The sequence below is a fragment of the Rhinopithecus roxellana genome, chromosome 7 (genome assembly GCF_007565055.1).
Source record: "Rhinopithecus roxellana isolate Shanxi Qingling chromosome 7, ASM756505v1, whole genome shotgun sequence".
In the NCBI taxonomy this organism is placed as follows: domain Eukaryota; kingdom Metazoa; phylum Chordata; class Mammalia; order Primates; family Cercopithecidae; genus Rhinopithecus; species Rhinopithecus roxellana.
In genome coordinates, this window is record NC_044555.1 from 13518956 (window position 1) to 13537279 (window position 18324).

The following is an 18324-nucleotide window of genomic DNA, read 5'->3' on the forward strand; positions in this document are numbered from 1 at the left end:
CTATAATTACTTGTCCATTTCAGACCTTAGTCTTTCAACCCTGAACATGTCTTGAGAGAGGATGGCCACTGCTCACCACTCTCAGAGCCTCATCTGACCAACCAAGCACAGCGGCTCACACCTGTAATCCCAGCACTTTGGGAGGCAGAGGCAGGCAGACTGCTTGAGTCCAGGAGTTGGAGAACAGCCTGGGCCACATGGCGAGACCCTATCTCTACTAAAAATGTAAAACATTAACCAGGCACAATGGCGTGCACGTGTAGTCTCAGCTACTCAGGAGGCTGAGGTAGGAGAATCACCTGAGCCCAGGAAGTTGAGGCTGCAGTGAGTTGTGATCCCATCACTGCACTTCAGCCTGGGTGACAAGAGTGAGGAAAAAAAAAAAAAACACAACTGATTCACACTGAAAGACTTTCAATTTCCCAAACCTCCAATCCCACTTGCCTAAAATATTTACATTTGATGCTCTCATCTAGATAACCCTCCTCCTACATTCTCACTTTCTTTGACTTGTCCTTTAGGTCTTAGTAGGTATCTCACCATATTCCTTATGTAATATCTACCCCTAGATTCTAAAATCCAGTGGGCACAGGTAGATCTTCCTTATCCTGACATCCTAGCACAAGGCCTTCCAAAGAGCAGATGCTCAATTAATGTTTGAGGAATAAATGAACCAGTGGGCAAAAGGCCTAATTTATTACAATGTAATTATATATTCTTGAATAATGTAAGCATATCCTGGCATATATATCTTAATTTTACATAACAACAGAATAAAAGTCAATAGGGAATGTAATAATTAGCCATCTTTTACTCTTTTCTCTATTTCTTTTTTTTTTTTTTTTTGAGCTGGAGTCTCACTCTGTCACCCAGGCTGGAGTGCAGTGTCGTGATCTCAGCTCACTGCAAGCTCCGCCTCCCGGGTTCACGTCATTTTCCTGCCTCAGCCTCCTGAGTAGATGGGACTATAGGAGCCCGCCACCACGCCTGGCTAATTTTTTGTATTTTTAGTAGAGACAGGGTTTCACTGTGTTAGCCAAGATGGTCTCGATCTCCTGACCTCATGATCTGCCTGCCTCGGCTTCCCAAAGTGCTGGGATTACAGGTGTGAGCCACCGCACCTGGCCCTCCTTTCTCTATTTCTTGATCCCATTTATTACACTCCTAAATTATTTCACATTGAATTAGGAAATGCCCAATTTACTACCATGCTATCATGTTTCGATCACTCAATAAATGGAGAGTTTCCCAATTTGACTTATAAAGCAATACATCGCTTACTCTTAATCTCACATACAGAAAAATTTGAGCAATGTCATTCACAAACTTAGATACTGAAGCTACTTTAACCATCTATTAAAGGAACATCATCTTTAAAAAATTCCAAGTCATCACATAGAACATTAACACAAACATGTTATTCACCTTGTTGTCTCCAGTCCCACCCTGACCTCCTCCAGCTCAGAATGTGGATTTATTTTCAAACACAAAGTGAAGAATCTGCCTCTGACTTTACTGCAGTTGGGAGGAGTTGCTGGACTTAACCTTGGAACGTGCACCGGCCATGGTACCAATGCGAGCCTTGGCTGCAACTCTGGCTCTGGCTCTCTCTTCCTCATCTTGCAAAGCCTCTGTATACCAGGTTGAGAATTCACTGGGAACTGTATTATTTATCTTGGCCAAAAACTCAAGAACTTTCATCTTGCTGGTTTCGGCATGGGCTCTTGGGCCCCATAAGAATTGATAGCGTGGAGGATCACTGTTGGGCACTTGCTGGTACTCCAGGTAATTTTCTTTCACCAAATCTTTGGTAAGGAGCTTCCTGGGCTCCCCAAACATGAAGTGCTCAATTCCATCATATAATCCCATCATATTAAACACTTTCCAGACTTCCTCCTCAGCAGCACAATTACCCTTTGTGAAGATAATACCCAGCACAGTCATCAGCAGGCCAGTCTTGGGCACGCTTGTTTCATCACTCAGCCTTGCATCACAGTCTAGATCTAGTTTGTTGATCAGGACATAGATGTGCTTATTAGGCTCCACTTCCTTCAGGTCAAGACCAAAGATCAGCTCCAGGTGCTCAGAAGCTCTCCTCAGGATTACAGGGAACTGGCTCTTGCACATATGGGTTACATTTCTCAGCATATCTGCCTTTGTAATGGGCTCTTTCATTTGGTATTTGTACAGCAAGTAATGCACCAACATAATTACTTTCTCACTTAGAAGGCCTCTGGGAAAGTCATCAGTGGCTGCTAGATCTTGTGTGCATCTTGGCCTTTCTTCCATTTGGTCGTTGACTCCTTCGGTATGTCTTGTGTGTGAAGCAGCTGTAGCACATGTGCTGATGGATAGGGCTTCCCAAAGTCCATGGGGATTGTTGGCTGTCCCATCAAGTGAACTCTGGGAAACATCCTTCGAACAAGAAGAGAGGGAGGGGGGATATTCTTCCTCCTCTTCTAAAATGGCCAGAGCCTCTATCAAATCTTCCAGCCCTCCTCGGGCCTGACGGCGTTTTTCCCTGGCACGGAGTTTACTCTTCTGACCTCGAGGCATGATGACTTTGTTCAGGTGCAGCAGCCAAAAGGGCAGGTGATCACGTGACCTGGAGGAGAGAAGATGAAATGGGGTGTGCCCATTCAGCAGAGAGATACAATTTTAGCTTTATTGATGGCCACCTCTGCAAGTTTTCTTGGTGCATTACTCAAGGAAAAACAAGGCCCCTATTCTTTGATTTCCCTGCCCCCTGAGTACTCTGTGAAATAACTAGGGTGTGTTTTAGGTTGCCACTTGCCAGACCTGCCTGGGGTTTACTGGATGATGACAGCCAGTCCTGGCAGGTCCAGGCTTTGTGGAGGCCCCTTTGTTCTTGGGTAGGGACTCTTTTCTCAGTTCACATTCAGAACTGTCCTCTTGATTTCTGGCAGGTTCTGGGATCCCTCTACTTGACTGACCCCTCATTTCAGTCCCCTCATTTCCCTGCTACCCTGGTGGAGAAACTGAAAGAGAAACTCATCTGACCACACCTGTCTGAGGACATCTAGGATGACTACAACAGAAAAACTCTGAGGGACCTTCTGTATTCTGGGATCCTTAGTGTTCTCATTCTTCACTCAGGGTTTTCACCTTGGCTTCTACTAGGGCCTGGGACTTCACCCTGTGATGACCTGAGACCTATCCCCTCAGAGCAAGGCCCTCAGATGTCTGAGTTACGAAAGGATAAAGTCAGCCTAACATATCTACCCCACAGTCCCTCAGGGTTGACAGCACAGATGGAACTCTGTGCTGTCCCCTTTTGATCTGGGGTGGATGGCTCCCTCAGAACTCCGGATTCTTTTTAGTCTTCTTAGGGCTTGGGACTCCTCCTCTGCTGACCAGAAGCTGGCACTCTGCTCCAGTGCCCTCCTCTCCCTGAGTTCTCACCAGAATTCAGAGGGTGCTTTATCAGGCCCTGTCCTGGACCTGTCATGAATCCATGGGGCCCCAGTCTTTTGGAGTGGAAATCCCCCTCAAACTTCACTCAAGATCCTTGTATTCCCTTTTGGCAAGGCCTGGAAATAGCTCCTCTGACAACCTAAACCTCTTCACTTCTTTGAGAAAGCAGTAATGGAATTCAGAAAGTGTCACAATAGCCACTCCCACCTGGGGCCTCCCTGGGCTGAGAGCAGGGGCAGATTCTGTTATGAACCCCTCTCTTTTGTGGTGGGTGGTTCCTTCTGATCTCACTCAGTTTCCTCACCTTTACTTCTGTTGGGGCCTGGGACTCTTCCATCTGCTGGCCTGAGGCCGTAACCTTGGTCCAATGCTGTCCTTTCCTTGAATTTCCAAAGAGGGAATTCAGAGGGTGCTATATAAGAGGTTTTTTTGCCCAAGGTTGTCTACCACTAACAGCAAGAGCATGGCTATTACCCTTACATCTCACAAAGGATTTTTATCTTAACTCCTAGGAGGGCCTGGGACTACTCCTTCTGCTGATTTAACACCTCCTTCTGGCACCAGTTTTTTAACTTCCCTAAAACTCCAGAGGTGGAACTCAGAGAATGTTATATCTGGCCACTCCATTTATGGGCTTCTCAGGCCTGACAGCAGGAGCCTAGATGTTGTGGGGCCCTTCTGATCTGGTGTGAATAGTTGCCTCAAATATTAGGGTTTTCACCATCACTGTTGGAAGGTCTGGAACCCTGCTCTCTACTGGTCTGATGCCAAAGCGTGGTTCAATGCTGTCACCTCCCAGGATCCTGGGAATTCAAAGGGCACTACATCAGAGGATCCCTGTCCAGGGCCTCCCAGGGCTTACACAGGGCTGGGATTCTGTTGGCCCTTCTCTCTTCTGGTATAAATAGTGTCCTCAGCTCTCACTTAAGGTCGTTAACTTAACTCCTGACAGGACCTGGAAATCTCTGGAACTCTCTTTTCTGCTGATTTGAGGCTACCCTGCTCAGACTAATGCCTTCATTCTTCTGAGAAGTTAGAGTCAGAAGTTGGGGAAGCCAATTCTAGCCACCCCCATATGGGACCTAGTGCTGAGAGCAGGGGTGCAGCTCTTAGAAGTAAGGGGGTGGCTTGTGTTTTGTGGGAATGGGGAATTCTGACAGAAGTTGCATAGTGGTCTTTCATTGACTCCGGGGGGCCTAGGACTCCTCCTCCTCCTGATCTGAGTTATTTGGCTTTAAAAAAAAAAAGCCTCGTACCCAACCACCTCACCCCACAGTCCTATATCCCTGGACTACAGAGGGTGAACTGAGGAGGCTTCTGGGCCTAACATCGAGGCATTGGCTTAGAAACGTTAACAGCAGGGGTGGTCTCTGTGCTGAGCAGTCTGTTATGGAGTGGGTGACTCTTTCAAAACTTCATCAGGGTCTTCATTTTTATTCCTTTTAGAGTCTGGGACTCCTCCCTCTGTGGATCTGAGAATGACACCTGGCCCAATGCCCCTACCTCACAGTGAGAAGTGATGTAAATTTTACTACAGATCATCTGATAACTTTGCAAATGGCTAGTGCAGAATCACCTTTATAAAAATTTTCAGTTGATTCAAATCAAGTCAGGGTTATAACAGTAATGAAGATAGAGATTTGGACTCAACCTATACTTGTTACCTGCAGTCAATTCAATAAGGAACTGCAGCATCTACAATGGTTCTCCATCTACTCTGGAAATACTTGCCTTGAAAACCAGCACCCTACTACAGTGTTTGGTGGCAACAAAGGCCACCAGACACGGCAACAAAAAATCCACTCTCTGTTCTGCAAGGAAGTCAGTGATGGTAGGAAGTATTTGGAGCTGGGGATAATATCTGGATCCTTTTTTAAAGACATATGCACACTCAGCCTTTTAGTTACAGAGTCAGTGAGGTAGTTAGTCTCAGGAAATCCCTCCTCCAATTCCCCCCTCCTTGAATCTACACTACAAGTGGTACTTGAAGTACCACTACTCATTGGTACTACTTGCCCTGTTTTAACTGTCATTAATCATCAATCACATCCATTTGCACAGCTTCAACCTCAGTGGTGGGAGGGCCACATACTCAAGGGGGCCACATACCCAAGGGCCAATACACTCTTTCTTATCAGGCATCAAGACAACTCTCAACCCTGCTACACTGGAAATGGTGCAATGAACCACCAGAGTAGTGAAGAGATGTAGCTCTCCCAGAATCAATTAATATTATAACTGGGTGATGCAGGGGAGCAAGCCACACTCTGCCTGAGCAGTGGGAAGGGAAGACTCTAGCAGAGCATGCCTCTGGACAGCTCAGCCTACAACTTCATGCTGGTAATGATGATTCAGAGATTGCCAAGCCTATTCAGAAAAGTTGTCCAAGACACCACCAGTTTCCTCACCTTTACTCCTTCTGGTCCCATTGCTACCCCATGGCTGAACTCTGGATACAGATCCCTGACTACCTCATGCCCTGAATTCTCTGGACTTTATTCAGCTTATGATCTCTTTTGTGGATTCTGAAAATTGTTCTAGTGCCTGGTTTTCTTAATGTCCTTTACTAATTGAGGTTTTTTTGTTAAGGTACATTTCCTAGAACCTTGTCATTCCGAGTAAATCCTTTCTTCTCAAAGTAAAAAGAAATGTGTTATTGAAATATCAAAATTCTAAGGCATATTGTGGAGCAATATGTAAACAGTTATCCTTAGGTGCATATTGTGGACCAATATGTAAACAGTTATCAATGTATATTTAAAACTCACAATGACCAGGCACAGTGGCTCCCAACTGTACTCCTAGCTACTTGAAAGGCTGAGGCAGGAGGATTGCTTGAGTTCAGGACTTCTAGGCTGTACTGAGTTATGATCACACCACTGCACTCCAGTCTGGGCAACAGAGCGAGGCACCGTCTCTAAAAAAAAAAAAATAAGTAAATAAAAATTAAGAAGAAAAAAGAGCAAACAAAACAAACAGAAAAACCCTCACAGTGTATTTTTGTTGCACATGTATATAAGAAAAAGCCTATAATACATTTAAAAATACTACATGCAGGATTTAAAAAATGTGGTTACATTTGAGGAGGGATTGAATTTTGGAGGGACATAGTAATGAAGTGAAATTTTGATTTATCCGTATTAGAATTTTTGGCAACAAGAATACATGCACTATTTTCTTAGTAGTTAAAATATTTAATCAATAATAACAATGGAATTAGTAGTTGTGCATTACACAGAAAAAGTATGTATGAGATGCAATGGGAAAAGGCTGAAATCTGAATGGCTTAACACACTAAAAGTTTATCTCTTATACAAATAAATTTGGACATGAATTAATAGGGTTTTTTTGCTGTCAGGTGTCCCAGGGATCCATGCTGCTTCTATACTATGGCTCCATATCTCAGCATGGAAGAGAAATCATGGAGGTGGCAGACTGGCTCTCAAACACTTTGATCTGAAAGGGAAAAGCATGCTATTATTCATATTTCAGTGCCAAGGGGGGGTAGTCACATGACCTTTCCAAACTACAAGTGGACTGGCAATGTAGTCTCCATATGAACCAAGGATGGAAAGCAAGACACAAAGTGGATGAGCACTTGCAGTCTGTCCAATTAACTATTACAATAGTACATGCTCAATAAAAGCTACTAATATAAATTTGTTATGACAACAGCCTTCTTAAGTCTTGGAGGAGTTTCTGAGAATATCAAATATCTTTGCTAAACAACATTTCCTAGTGTCTATATGTGACAGGTAATTTCAAATCCAGAATCACACTAATTTTCAAAACAATCCTGTAAATCTCAGCAAGGAGGGTTCACCCCGCTGCACTCAATAACACCTTTCTGCACTGACCTTTTCAATGACCTCTATGACCTCAAGAGACTGAAAAATTTCTTCTTTCTTTTGATGAAAACATAACTTGTGAGTCTCTGCTACCCACCAGCTGATGAACATGTACACCTAAGCACAGGTACAGGTGCCCTTAGGTGCAATGAAAAACCAGGATTTTCCCTTGGGGCAGATACAGACAAGAATCAAGAGAATGATAGCGAATTATGTTTTTTCTTTTCTTATCAAAGCTGGCATGTCTGCCAGAGAGACATATTCTACCTTTGTGGGAGACTGAATAATTGCTCCACGAAGCTTCACGTATCCTCATTCCTGAAACCCATGAATATGTTATGTTACATGGCCAAAGGCACTTTGCAAATATAATTAAAATTATGAAACCAACCTGAAAATAGGGAGATTACACTGGATTGCCTACATGGGCCAAATCTAATTATATGAGGCCTTACAAACAGAGATGTTTCTCCATCTGGAGGCAGAGAGAGAAGGTAGAGAAATTCCAAGAATGAGACAGGTTCAATGTCCCAAGTCTGACTCAACAGTAGAGGCCCACATGCAAAGACCAGAGACAGGCCTGGAGAAAATATAGCAGCTCCAACTGATAGCCAGAAAGAAGACTTACTCCTCACTCTTCTTACAACCACAAAGAACTGGGTTCCTAATAGAATGACCTGAATAAGCCTGAAATGGGATTCTTCACAGTGTGTCCCAATAAGACACACTTATCAGGCTTTGACAGCTTGATTTGGGCCTGTGTAACCCCGAGCAAAGAAACCAGCAGAACCAACCCATACTTCTCACCTACAGAAGGGTGTTATAATCAATATGTTATTTAAAGTGTCTTACTGTATGGCATTTGTTATGTCAGCATAGAAATCTACTATATGCTCCTAGTATACCAGGATTTATAGGAATCCATTTTCTGGACATGGTTGATATACAGTCATTTCCTAGGTCTTTCCTTATCCACCACTTGAGACAGAGGCTTTGATACTTTACCATTCAGTTAAGTTCACTTATTAGTGTATGGATTCAGTGCTAGTCTCAAATAAGTCACCAGATTACATTCTCCTCTCTTTCTAACTTCATCTGCTTTCTATACCTCCTCTCTAACTTCAGAGTTATCTTTCAAGGTTAGATTCTGTTCCAAGTCTGACTTGACTCACAGGTAGACTCGGAAAAAATCTTGAGTGTGGCGGAATTACCCAGAGCAGATGAGTAGGCATGCAGTGTTCACTGCCAAAGTAAACAATTACATGGAAGGGGCTGTTATCAGAGAAGTTCCAAGTGAGCAATGTGACAAAACAGAGGACATCTGCAGGGAGTTGGAATGCTCTGAGTCAGGAGAAAGGAAGGAAGGTTATTCTGGGCTTCCTTTCCCATAGGGAGCAGGGTGCAGCCTTCATGGAAGGACGCAGGGAAGAGCTGGACAGCAGGTAAGGATCCAGATTTGGGCACAAGGACTCACAGGGGCTGACTCAAGGAAAGAACAGTGTAATTTGGGAAGTGCTGGATCTGGTCCCATGTGCCAGCACCTGGGCAAAATCGGCTCCCAAAGAACCCTGGAGCTAGGGGTGGATGGACCCTACGAAAATGAGGCCCACAGGCAGTCCCCAAATGGTGTTCAATTCTCATTTTCTCCATTATTTATTACATCTGGATTTAGTACACTGGCCCCAGGTTCCTTCTTTTTATTGCCTAGAGAGACGGTGCAGTAGTGAGAAGAAAAATGAATTAAAAGACAGAACATCTGCTTCAAGCAGGAAGGGGTGGAACAATGTGGGTTCTAAACAAATTCAGACTATGGTTCTAATTTTGACACTTATGAACCACATGAAGTCAGGAAAACTGCAAAGCTCTATGAGGCTCAGGCTTTACGTGAAGTGATCGTGATAAGCCTTGCCTTGTAGGATTTCTGGGTTATATGGAATGTATGAAAACTCCAGGCACAGTGCCTAGAATTTACTGCATATTTAATAACTAGCATTTGTTACTATTATTAGTTTGACCCCAGGTCCTATCAAAATCTCTGTGATTGTTTTTAAAGCAAGAGATGTCTGAAAATATGCAGCACTCTATGATACAGCACACAAATCAGCCAAAAATGCCGCTTAGCAAGTAAAACTCAGTTATTTACTATGCAAATTTGAGGATTTCTTATTTATTGCGGGTGTGGCGTAGTCCTCCACAGTTGGATTCAATTTAAGACTCCTATAATTTATGTCAAAGACTAATCCCTTCCATCCCTTCAACTATCCTTCCATCCAAACCACCCCTATTTTCATTTCTTTCACTCGCATCAAAAATCTAGCCCTCACTTGAGTTTGCCAAATGATACTAAAGACAACCTAATAAAAATGCCCTTTTAGGAACAACACACACCAGGTCTTGTTGGGGTGTGAGGGGCAGGAAGAGGGAACCTAGATGATGGATCAATAGGTGCAGCAAACCACTATGGCACACGTGTACCTATGTAACAAACCTGCACATTCTGCACATGTATCCAGGAACTTAAAAAGTACAATTTTTTTAAAAAGCCCTTTTAATTAAGTGGGTTTAGTGGGGTTTGTTTCCCCAGGCCAGAGCAAATAATGCCAGCACAACGGCTTTTGAGCACATTCATGTCAAGTAATATCACTCTTGTTTCTCAGAAGGTCCCTGGAGCTGATGTGCATAAAACATAGTTTGTGGACTGTGCCCAACTGCACTGGAAAAACGACACTGGAAAAGGATGCAAGACCTTCCATTCTCGTCTTACAATTACTTCTGGTTTATCTATTACCTCAAAATAACTGCTAAAAGCAGTTCTTCATTCCAGGCATTAGTCTTTTTGAGCATCTGGCCCCTGCTCACTACTCTAACAGCCTCAACCAACCCACCATCCAGACTAACAAAATTGACTGACACTGAAGGGTTTGCAGTTTCCTAAGGCCCCAAACCCACTTGCCTCAGGATACTTTCACTTGACTGCTCTGATCTGGATCTTCCCACCTTCTCTTACTCATCCTTTACTTAGGGTGTATCTCACCATCTTCCTTACATGACAGCTGCTCTTAGACTCTAAAATTCAGTGCGCGCGCTTGGGTCTTATTTATCCTGACATTCCCAGTACCAGCATGGTGCCTTCCCTCCAAAGAACAAATGCCCAAGTAATGTTTGAGAAATAAGTGAGCCAGTGTGCAAGAAGTCAGTTTTATTATGATGTAGCTTCTCCTACATTGTTGAATAACCTAATAATATCTAAGTATCTATCTCTTAATTTTACAGAACAGACTAAACATAAGGGAATGCAAGCATTTATCATCTTTTACATTTTCCCTCTATTTCTTCATTCCAACTATTTTACTGCTTTTTTAAAAAATATTTCCAAGGAAATGACTAATCCACTACTATGTTATCTTGTTGGAGATCACTAAATAGGATGGAAATTTTCCTGTTTTTTTTTTTCTATAAAATAGTAAAACTCTACTCTAAAACCTCACAAATATCAATAAATGTATGACTTATTATCACTAATAATCTTGGAATCTTAAGCTACTTTAACCTTCTATTAAAACGAACAACGTTTAAACAAACATCCAAGTTACCCAGAACACGTTATGTACTGTGTTATAACGAGACAAAGCCAACCCTCCACTAGTGAAACACTGACTGTCCTCTTCAAAAACACAGTAAAGCATTTTCCTCAGCCTTCACTTGGGGCAGGCAAGGCTGCTGGACATGGCCTTGGAATGAGCACTGGCCATGGCAGCAGTACAGGTCCTGGCTGCAATTCTGGCTTGGGATCTCTCTTCCACATTTTTCAAAGCCTCTTCATAATGGGATGGGAAGGCACTGGGGACTGTACTATGGATCTTGGCCAAAAACTCTAGGACTTTCATCTTGCTGGTTTCAGCAAAGGCTCGTGGACCCCACAGGAATTCACAGCTTGGAGAACTGCTGTTGGGCACTTCCCGATACTCCAGCTACTGCTCTTGCACTAAATCTTTGGTGAGGAGGTTGGTGAGGAGGTTCCTGGGCTCTCCATAGATGAAGTGCTCCTGCCTCTAGTATACCCCCATCATATTTAGCACCTTCCAGACTTCCTCTTCAGGGGCACAATTCCCCTGGCTGAAGATTACACTCAGGATGGTCATCAGCAGGCCAGTCTTGGGCAAACTTCTGTTAGGATTCAGTCTTGTATCATGGCCTAATTCTAATTTGTTGACAAGGACATAGACGCTCTTGTTGGGATCCACTTTTTTCACGTCAAGGCCAAAGACCAAATCCAGGTGATCAGAAGCTCTCCTCAGCATCTCAGGGAAGTGGCTCTTGTACGTCTGGATTACATTTTTCAGCATATTTGCCTTTGTAACAGGCTCTTGCATTTGATACTTGTACAGCAGGTAATGCATTAACACAGCAATCTTCTTATCTATAGAGCCTCTGGGCCACTGCCCAGTGGTAGCCTGGGCCTGTGAGGCATTTGACCTTTCCTCAACTTGGCTGTCGATGCCTTCATTAGATGCTGTGCATGAAACAGCTGCAGCTGTGGTGGTGGCTAGAGCTCTCCCAGGCTCTTGCTCATTGCTGGGTGTTTTGACAGCAGATGACCTCTCAGGACTATCTCTGAAATGAGGAGATGAAGTGAAGGACTCTTCTTCCTCTGCTACAGTGACTTGAGCACCTTCCACATCCTTGGGCTCTTCTCGAGTCTGGCAGCATTTCTCATGGGCAGAGCTTACTTTTCTGACCTCGAGCCATGATGACTCTACTCAGAGACAAGTAGTAGTGTGAGACAGATGGCAGGTGATGAAGTGACCTCAAGGAAAGATGGTGTGATCCTCCAGCAGGAAGATATCACTTTGACTTTATGGAAGTTGTTTCTGTAGGTTTCTTTGAGAGCACGGTTCAAGGATCCTATGAGGCTACTCTTCTCTGATGGGCCCTTCCCCTGAGGAATCAGTGGAAGTAACTAGACTGAAGCCTGCCTGTCTTACCTGCATCTTACTGGGACTGATACAGTGACTGGCAGGTCCAGACTCTATGGAGCTTCCTTTTTTTCTGGGGTAGATGATGTTTCTTTCAATTCACATTCAGGGCCATTACCTTGACTTCTGGCAGGACCTGTTATCTCACTGCTTAACTGTTTTGATGCTGACTCCCTCATTCCAAAGCGCTCACATCCTTGACTCCCCAGACAAGGAACTGAGGGGGAATCTCATGTGACCACATTTGCAGAGGGACATTGTAGAATGGCAGCAACGCAGAGATCGGTGAGACCCTCTTTATCTTGAGGTAATTAGTTTTCAGTCCTCACTCAGTCTTTACTTTTGCTTTTTGGAGGGTCTGATTGCTCTCCTTTTGCTTACCTGAAACCTACCCCGTCCAAGCAAGGCCTTCACATCCCTGACACTCCTGATAAAGATATTAGGGAAGCCTCAGATGTATCTTCCCCAGGGACCCCTATCAGGAATGACAGCAATCTTAGGGCTCTATGAATCCTCTTTTCTTCTGGAAATTCAGGTTCCTCCTAATGACTCCTCACCTTGACAGCCTCATACCTTCCCCTCTGAGGACTTGAGGCCTATACCAATCAGAGAAAGGCCCTCTTTCACCTGATATCCCAGAGTATGCAGTTGGAGGGAGGGGGTGGGGTGCATTCAGAATGACAAATCTGCCCAGGGCTTCCCAAGGCTGACCACAGAGGCAGTGCCTAGCCCCATCAGTCCTCACTTTGACTTCCATAAGGGCCTGAGTCACCTCCCTCTAATGACCTGCCACCGACCGCCCTGTCAAATCTATGTCCTCATCATCCTGTGAACACTAAGGATAAAATGAGGGATACCTTAGCCTGAGAGTCATGCTGAAAGGCTACCAAGGCTCATAGTAGTGGTATTCTGTTGGGTCCCCTTTGTTCTGGGGAAGAAAGTCCCCTCAATCTTTGCTCCGGGTTCTAAACTAAACTCCTGGTTACCCCCCGAAGACTCCTCCCACTGCTGACCTGAATGTGCTAGCCTTAGTTTGTACCCTTCCCCAGGACCACCACCAGAATATAAAGCGAGGGGTCACGGAGGCCTTACAGCCACGCCAGGGATCTCCCAGAACTTACAGGAAGGGCAGGATTCTGTAAGGCCGCCGTATTTATGGGAAGCTAGCTTCCCCCACAGCCCACACTGGGGCATTTCATTAACATGTGGCAGAGCATAGGACTCCTTCCCCTGCTGCCCGAGGCAGACACCGTGGTCCAATACCTTCACCTCCCTGAGAGGTTAAAGGTGGAAATTCCAGCTACTCCTACTTAGGATCACCCAGGCCTGAGAGCAGAGGCTGAGTTCTGTGGGCACCCGTCCGCTATGGCAGAAAGGGAGTTTTACGGAACTCACCCTTTATTGACTCCTGGAGGGTTCTAAAACCCTAATCTCGGGTGGCTTGATGCCAACACCTTAGTCCAATGCTATCACTTCCCTGACTCTCCAGAAGAATAATGCAGAGTGCGGTACCTAAGAGGATCCCTGCCCGGGGCTTTTGTGGCTTAAGGCTGAGGCCGGACGGCATGGCGTTCTTTCTTTTGTGGTAGGGGGTCCCCTCAAACGTTATTCAATGTCTTTGCCTTACCTACTGGCAGGACCTGGATGCCTTCCTCTGCTGACCAGATACCAACCGCCTCAATGCAAGGCCTCACCTCCCACGGACGGCAGAAGCGTAAGTGTGTATGACATCCGGGCATCCTGCCCACGGCCCAAAGGGCTGCCAGCAAGAGCGGCGTGGTGTGATTTTCTGTGGCGCAACTTTCTGTGGCGCCCCCTTTGTTATGGAGTAGTAGTAAAATTAAGTCCTCCTCTCGGAAGTAAACCCATATTTTCACTCTTAGTTCATTCATTAAAGGCTCCTCAGGGAAATAATCACCCTTTATTGACTCCTGGAGGGTTCTAAGACCCCAATCTCGGGTGGCTTGATGCCAACACCTTAGTCCAATGCTATCACTTCCCTGACTCTCCAGAAAAATAATGCAGAGTGCGGTACCTAAAAGGATCCCTGCCCAGGGCTTTTGCGGTTTAAGGCCAAGGCCGAACGGCATGGCGTTCTTTCTTTTGCGGTAGGAAGTCCCCTCAAATGTTATTCAATGTCTTTGCCTTACCTCCTGGCAGGACCTGGATGCCTTCCTCTGCTGACCAGATACCAACCGCCGCACTGGAAGACCTCACCTCCCACGGACGGCAGAAGCGGAAGTGTACGTGACATCCGGGCATCCTGCCCACGGCCCGCAGGGCTGCCAGCAAGGGCGGTGTGGCGTGAGTTTTCTGTGGCGCCCTCTTTGTTATGGAGTAGTAGTAATATTAAGTCCTCCTCTCGGAAGTAGATTCGTATTTTCGCTCCTAGTTCATTGACTAAAAGCTCCTTAGGGAAAAAATCACCAAACAAGCTCTGGACAGTTTCGCAACATAAACCCTTACGGACAATGGGTTTGCGTACCAGGGTTGACGGGAGAAGAGAGGCTGCAGCAAAAAGGTAGGGTGCCCAAGACAGATTCTGAGATGTCAGAGTAAGTGCATTATGACCATGGGGTCTCTTCACTGGCCAAATGTAGACATTGGGAACTTTCTGTTCTAAAGGATCTACTTTCTATAGAGAAGCCACAGGTGTACACAGTTTTTTGAGACCCAGATCTCTTGACTTTATCTAACATTGCATTGTATTGTGCAGTGAAATTCATTTTAATTGTGATCTCATTTGTTCCACCAAATATGTTATATGCATGTTCTAATGCTACTGCTTTGTGCGGCAAGGTTTTTGATTTTGCTACAGTGATTTATACACCACTTTTCAGAAGTCATTTATTCATTTGGATCGGGTGTGGTTTTTCCTTTGAATTTTCTAAAATGATCACATTTTCACCAAATAATTTCTATTTTTATTAAATATTTCCAAGTTACATTTGTTTTTATAGTCTTATTCTCTGGCCATGTATTCAGCATACATTTATGTCTGGTTCCTTGCTTTAATGAGAATGCGTCCAACATTTAGCATTTCACATTTAAGTTTGTTTGCCATAGGTTTTAGGAAATGAAAATTATCTTCTGATGTTAGTTTGTGGAATGTTATCAGGCATTTGTGTTGAATTTTTGTTTTGAAAAATTTTTCTGTACCTCAGTACATGATCAAATGCCCATTAAAAAAAATCTAGTGGCCGAGCACAGCTACTCGGGAGGCTGACACATGATGATTGCTGGAGCCCAAGAGATTGACACCATCCTGGGCAACATAGTGGGAGTCAGTCACTATAAAAAATTAAAAAAAAAAAAAATTAGACGGGCAAGGTGGCATGCACCTGTAGTCCCAGCCACTCTGGAGGCTGAAGCCCAAGGATCTCTTGAGTCTAAGGAGGTCGAGGTTGCTCCAGTCTGGGCGACAGAGCAAGACCCATCTCAAAAAAAAAAAATAAATAAAATAAAAAAATAAAAAAAAATTAATAATCTAATCTGTTAGTGTGGGAATATTTTAGGCAGTTTTTCCTAATGTTGTATTTTCTTTACATTTCATGGATGCAGACTTTTTTTTTTTCCATTGAATTAACTGCAATATTGGACCTGCTATGTGTTTATTGAGGATCTTTGCCTCTGTGTGGAGTGGACTTGGCTCAATTGTTCCCCTCCCCCCACCCAGGGTATCCTCAGCTGTTTTTTTTTTTTTTTTTTTTAAACTTTAAGTTCTAGGGTACATGTGCATAACGTGCAGGTTTGTTACACATGTATACTTGTGCCATGTTGGTGTGCTGCACCCATCAACTCGTCAGTACCCATCAATTCGTCATTTATATCAGGTATAACTCCCAATGCAATCCCTCCCCCCTCCCCCCTCCCCAAGATAGGCCCCGGTGTTTGATGTTCCCCTTCCCGAGTCCAAGTGATCTCATTGTTCAGTTCCCACCTATGAGTGAGAACATGTGGTGTTTGGTTTTCTCTTCTTGTGATGGTTTGCTAAGAATGATGGTTTCCAGCTGCATCCATGTCCCTACAAAGGATGCAAACTCATCCTTTTTTATGGCTGCATAGTATTCCATGGTGTATATGTGCCACATTTTCTTAATCCAGTCTGTCACAGATGGACATTTGGGTTGATTCCAAGTCTTTGCTATTGTGAATAGTGCCGCAATAAACATACGTGTGCATGTGTCTTTATAGCAGCATGATTTATAATCCTTTGGGTATATACCCAGTAGTGGGATGGCTGGGTCATATGGTACATCTAGTTCTAGATCCTTGAGGAATTGCCATACTGTTTTCCATAATGGTTGAACTAGTTTACAATCCCAACAACAGTGTAAAAGTGTTCCTATTTCTCCACATCCTCTCCAACACAAAAATATGGAACGCTTCACGAATTTGCGTGTCATCCTTGCGCAGGGGCCATGCTAATCTTCTCTGTATCGTTCCAATTTTAGTATATGTGCTGCCGAAGCGAGCACTTCAGTATGTGTTTTTAAAGGCAGAAGTATCAACCGATAACACTATCCCACCTTAAAAAGTTAACTCCTTCATGTAATTAACTGTCCAGTTATTTTCACATTTACCCACTGACATCATTTAAGTGTGTTCTTTCTTGAACCCGGGTTCAAATAAATCTAATCATTATCATTGCATTTTATGATCGTTAATTTATACATTCTTCCCCCAACACACATATATTACTTCTTTATCCCTGCAATCTTGGTTTTTACAAAAAAAAAAAAAAACAGATCTTATGCTCTGTTCAGTTTCACATGGTCTAGCTTTTGCTTTGTGCAACATTAATGTCATTCTTCTCTGTATTTCTTTGAATTGGTAGAGGTTTTATCATATTGAAATTTAATTTTTATTCTCTCTCTTGTTTTATTTGGAAAGATCACTTCACAGTTGATGTGAACTTTCATTACAAGGAAGTAACTTCCATTATGTGGGAGACCGAATATTTGTCTCCCTTTCTGTTGATGTTGGCAGTCTTTGGAAGATTAGTATATTTATCCACTAATTAATTAGGGGTTGCAAAATGTTAATTTTTCTAATTCTACCATTCCTTCTGATTTCATTAGATGAAATACATCTTTATGTAGAAATCATCCCTTGTCTATCATTTGTTAATATTTACAGTGTTCTCTTATGGTATTCAAGTTCCTTCTGCACCTATATTTTGTACAATATTTTAAAACTACTATCACTTAGTTTTCTTTTGTAATGAAGATGCCTATAAAATTGTCTCCTATATAAATCTTTTAAAAGAATAGGCTTTTGTTAGTAGGCTCCACTGTCTTAATTAACCATTTCTGCATTTATCTTAGTTATTTCCTATGTTTTATTTCTTTGGGTAAAATATGGTTTTATTTCTCTAGCTTCTTGAAGTTTTGCATGTTTAAAATAATTCTGTTTTTTTCTAATCAATTTATTTAAGGCTGTAAATATCCCTTTGTGTACCACCTTATTCGTTTCCCACAGGTAATGCTATAGAGTTTTATGTGCAGTGCTTGACTATTTTACAAGCTGAATATATCTCTGTATTCCTTATGCTCTTAGAATTTTTTGAATATGTGTGTGCAAATGCTGGTGAGTGCAAAAATTATTTTGGGGAATGATGTGAAGAAGAGAGACATAGTTATTTAGAGGAGGTTTCAGTCTCCCAGGGGTGTTTTGTTTTGGTTACATATAATATAAAAGACTTGAACACATTTTACTGCTAGTGACTCAGTTGAGTCGTTCCTATGAATGAAATGGTCTCACATTAGAAAAATCAATCAGTGTAATTAGCTAAGTATAACTGTTAAAGATTATCTAGGAAAACAGAAATTACTTTAAATACATAAGTCAGGTTGAATATGATGCACGAAATTGGTTACTCAAGTGATGGAGAAGCCAAACAGGGGAGAGGTGAGCAAGCCAATATTTGGCAGCTTAAGAAATTTTCTTCAGTCTCTAGGGTAGAAACAAATAAAGGAGATAATGTTAATGGAGCCTTGGAGTTGGGGTCAACAGGATCTGGAACTAAGGTGGATAAGTATGATGAGGATGAGAGCCATGGAGAA

The 18324-nt window shown here is 43.3% G+C and overlaps 1 protein-coding gene and 1 non-coding gene across 2 annotated transcripts; both read right to left on the reverse strand.

The window, feature by feature from the left end:
* Nucleotides 1-852: 852 nt before the first annotated feature.
* On the reverse strand, nt 853-14448 carry MAGEB10 (MAGE family member B10). Its single transcript, XM_010365689.1, has 3 exons — nt 14410-14448; nt 6204-6352; nt 853-2605 (listed from the first exon to the last, which is right to left on the reverse strand). Exon 3 carries the CDS (start codon nt 2554-2556, stop codon nt 1513-1515), a length of 1044 nt encoding a protein of 347 aa, XP_010363991.1. The 5' UTR covers nt 2557-2605; nt 6204-6352; nt 14410-14448; the 3' UTR covers nt 853-1512.
* A 2182-nt stretch (nt 14449-16630) lies between these two features.
* LOC115898962 lies at nt 16631-16737 on the reverse strand. The gene has a single exon (XR_004058595.1). It is a non-coding gene; the product is annotated as a U6 spliceosomal RNA (small nuclear RNA).
* Between the last annotated feature and the right edge of the window lie 1587 nt (nt 16738-18324).

Excerpts from the sequence above, each read along its gene's own strand:
- MAGEB10 (XM_010365689.1), bottom strand. The coding sequence starts at position 2,556 with ATGCCTCGAGGTCAGAAGAGTAAACTCCGTGCCAGGGAAAAACGCCGT.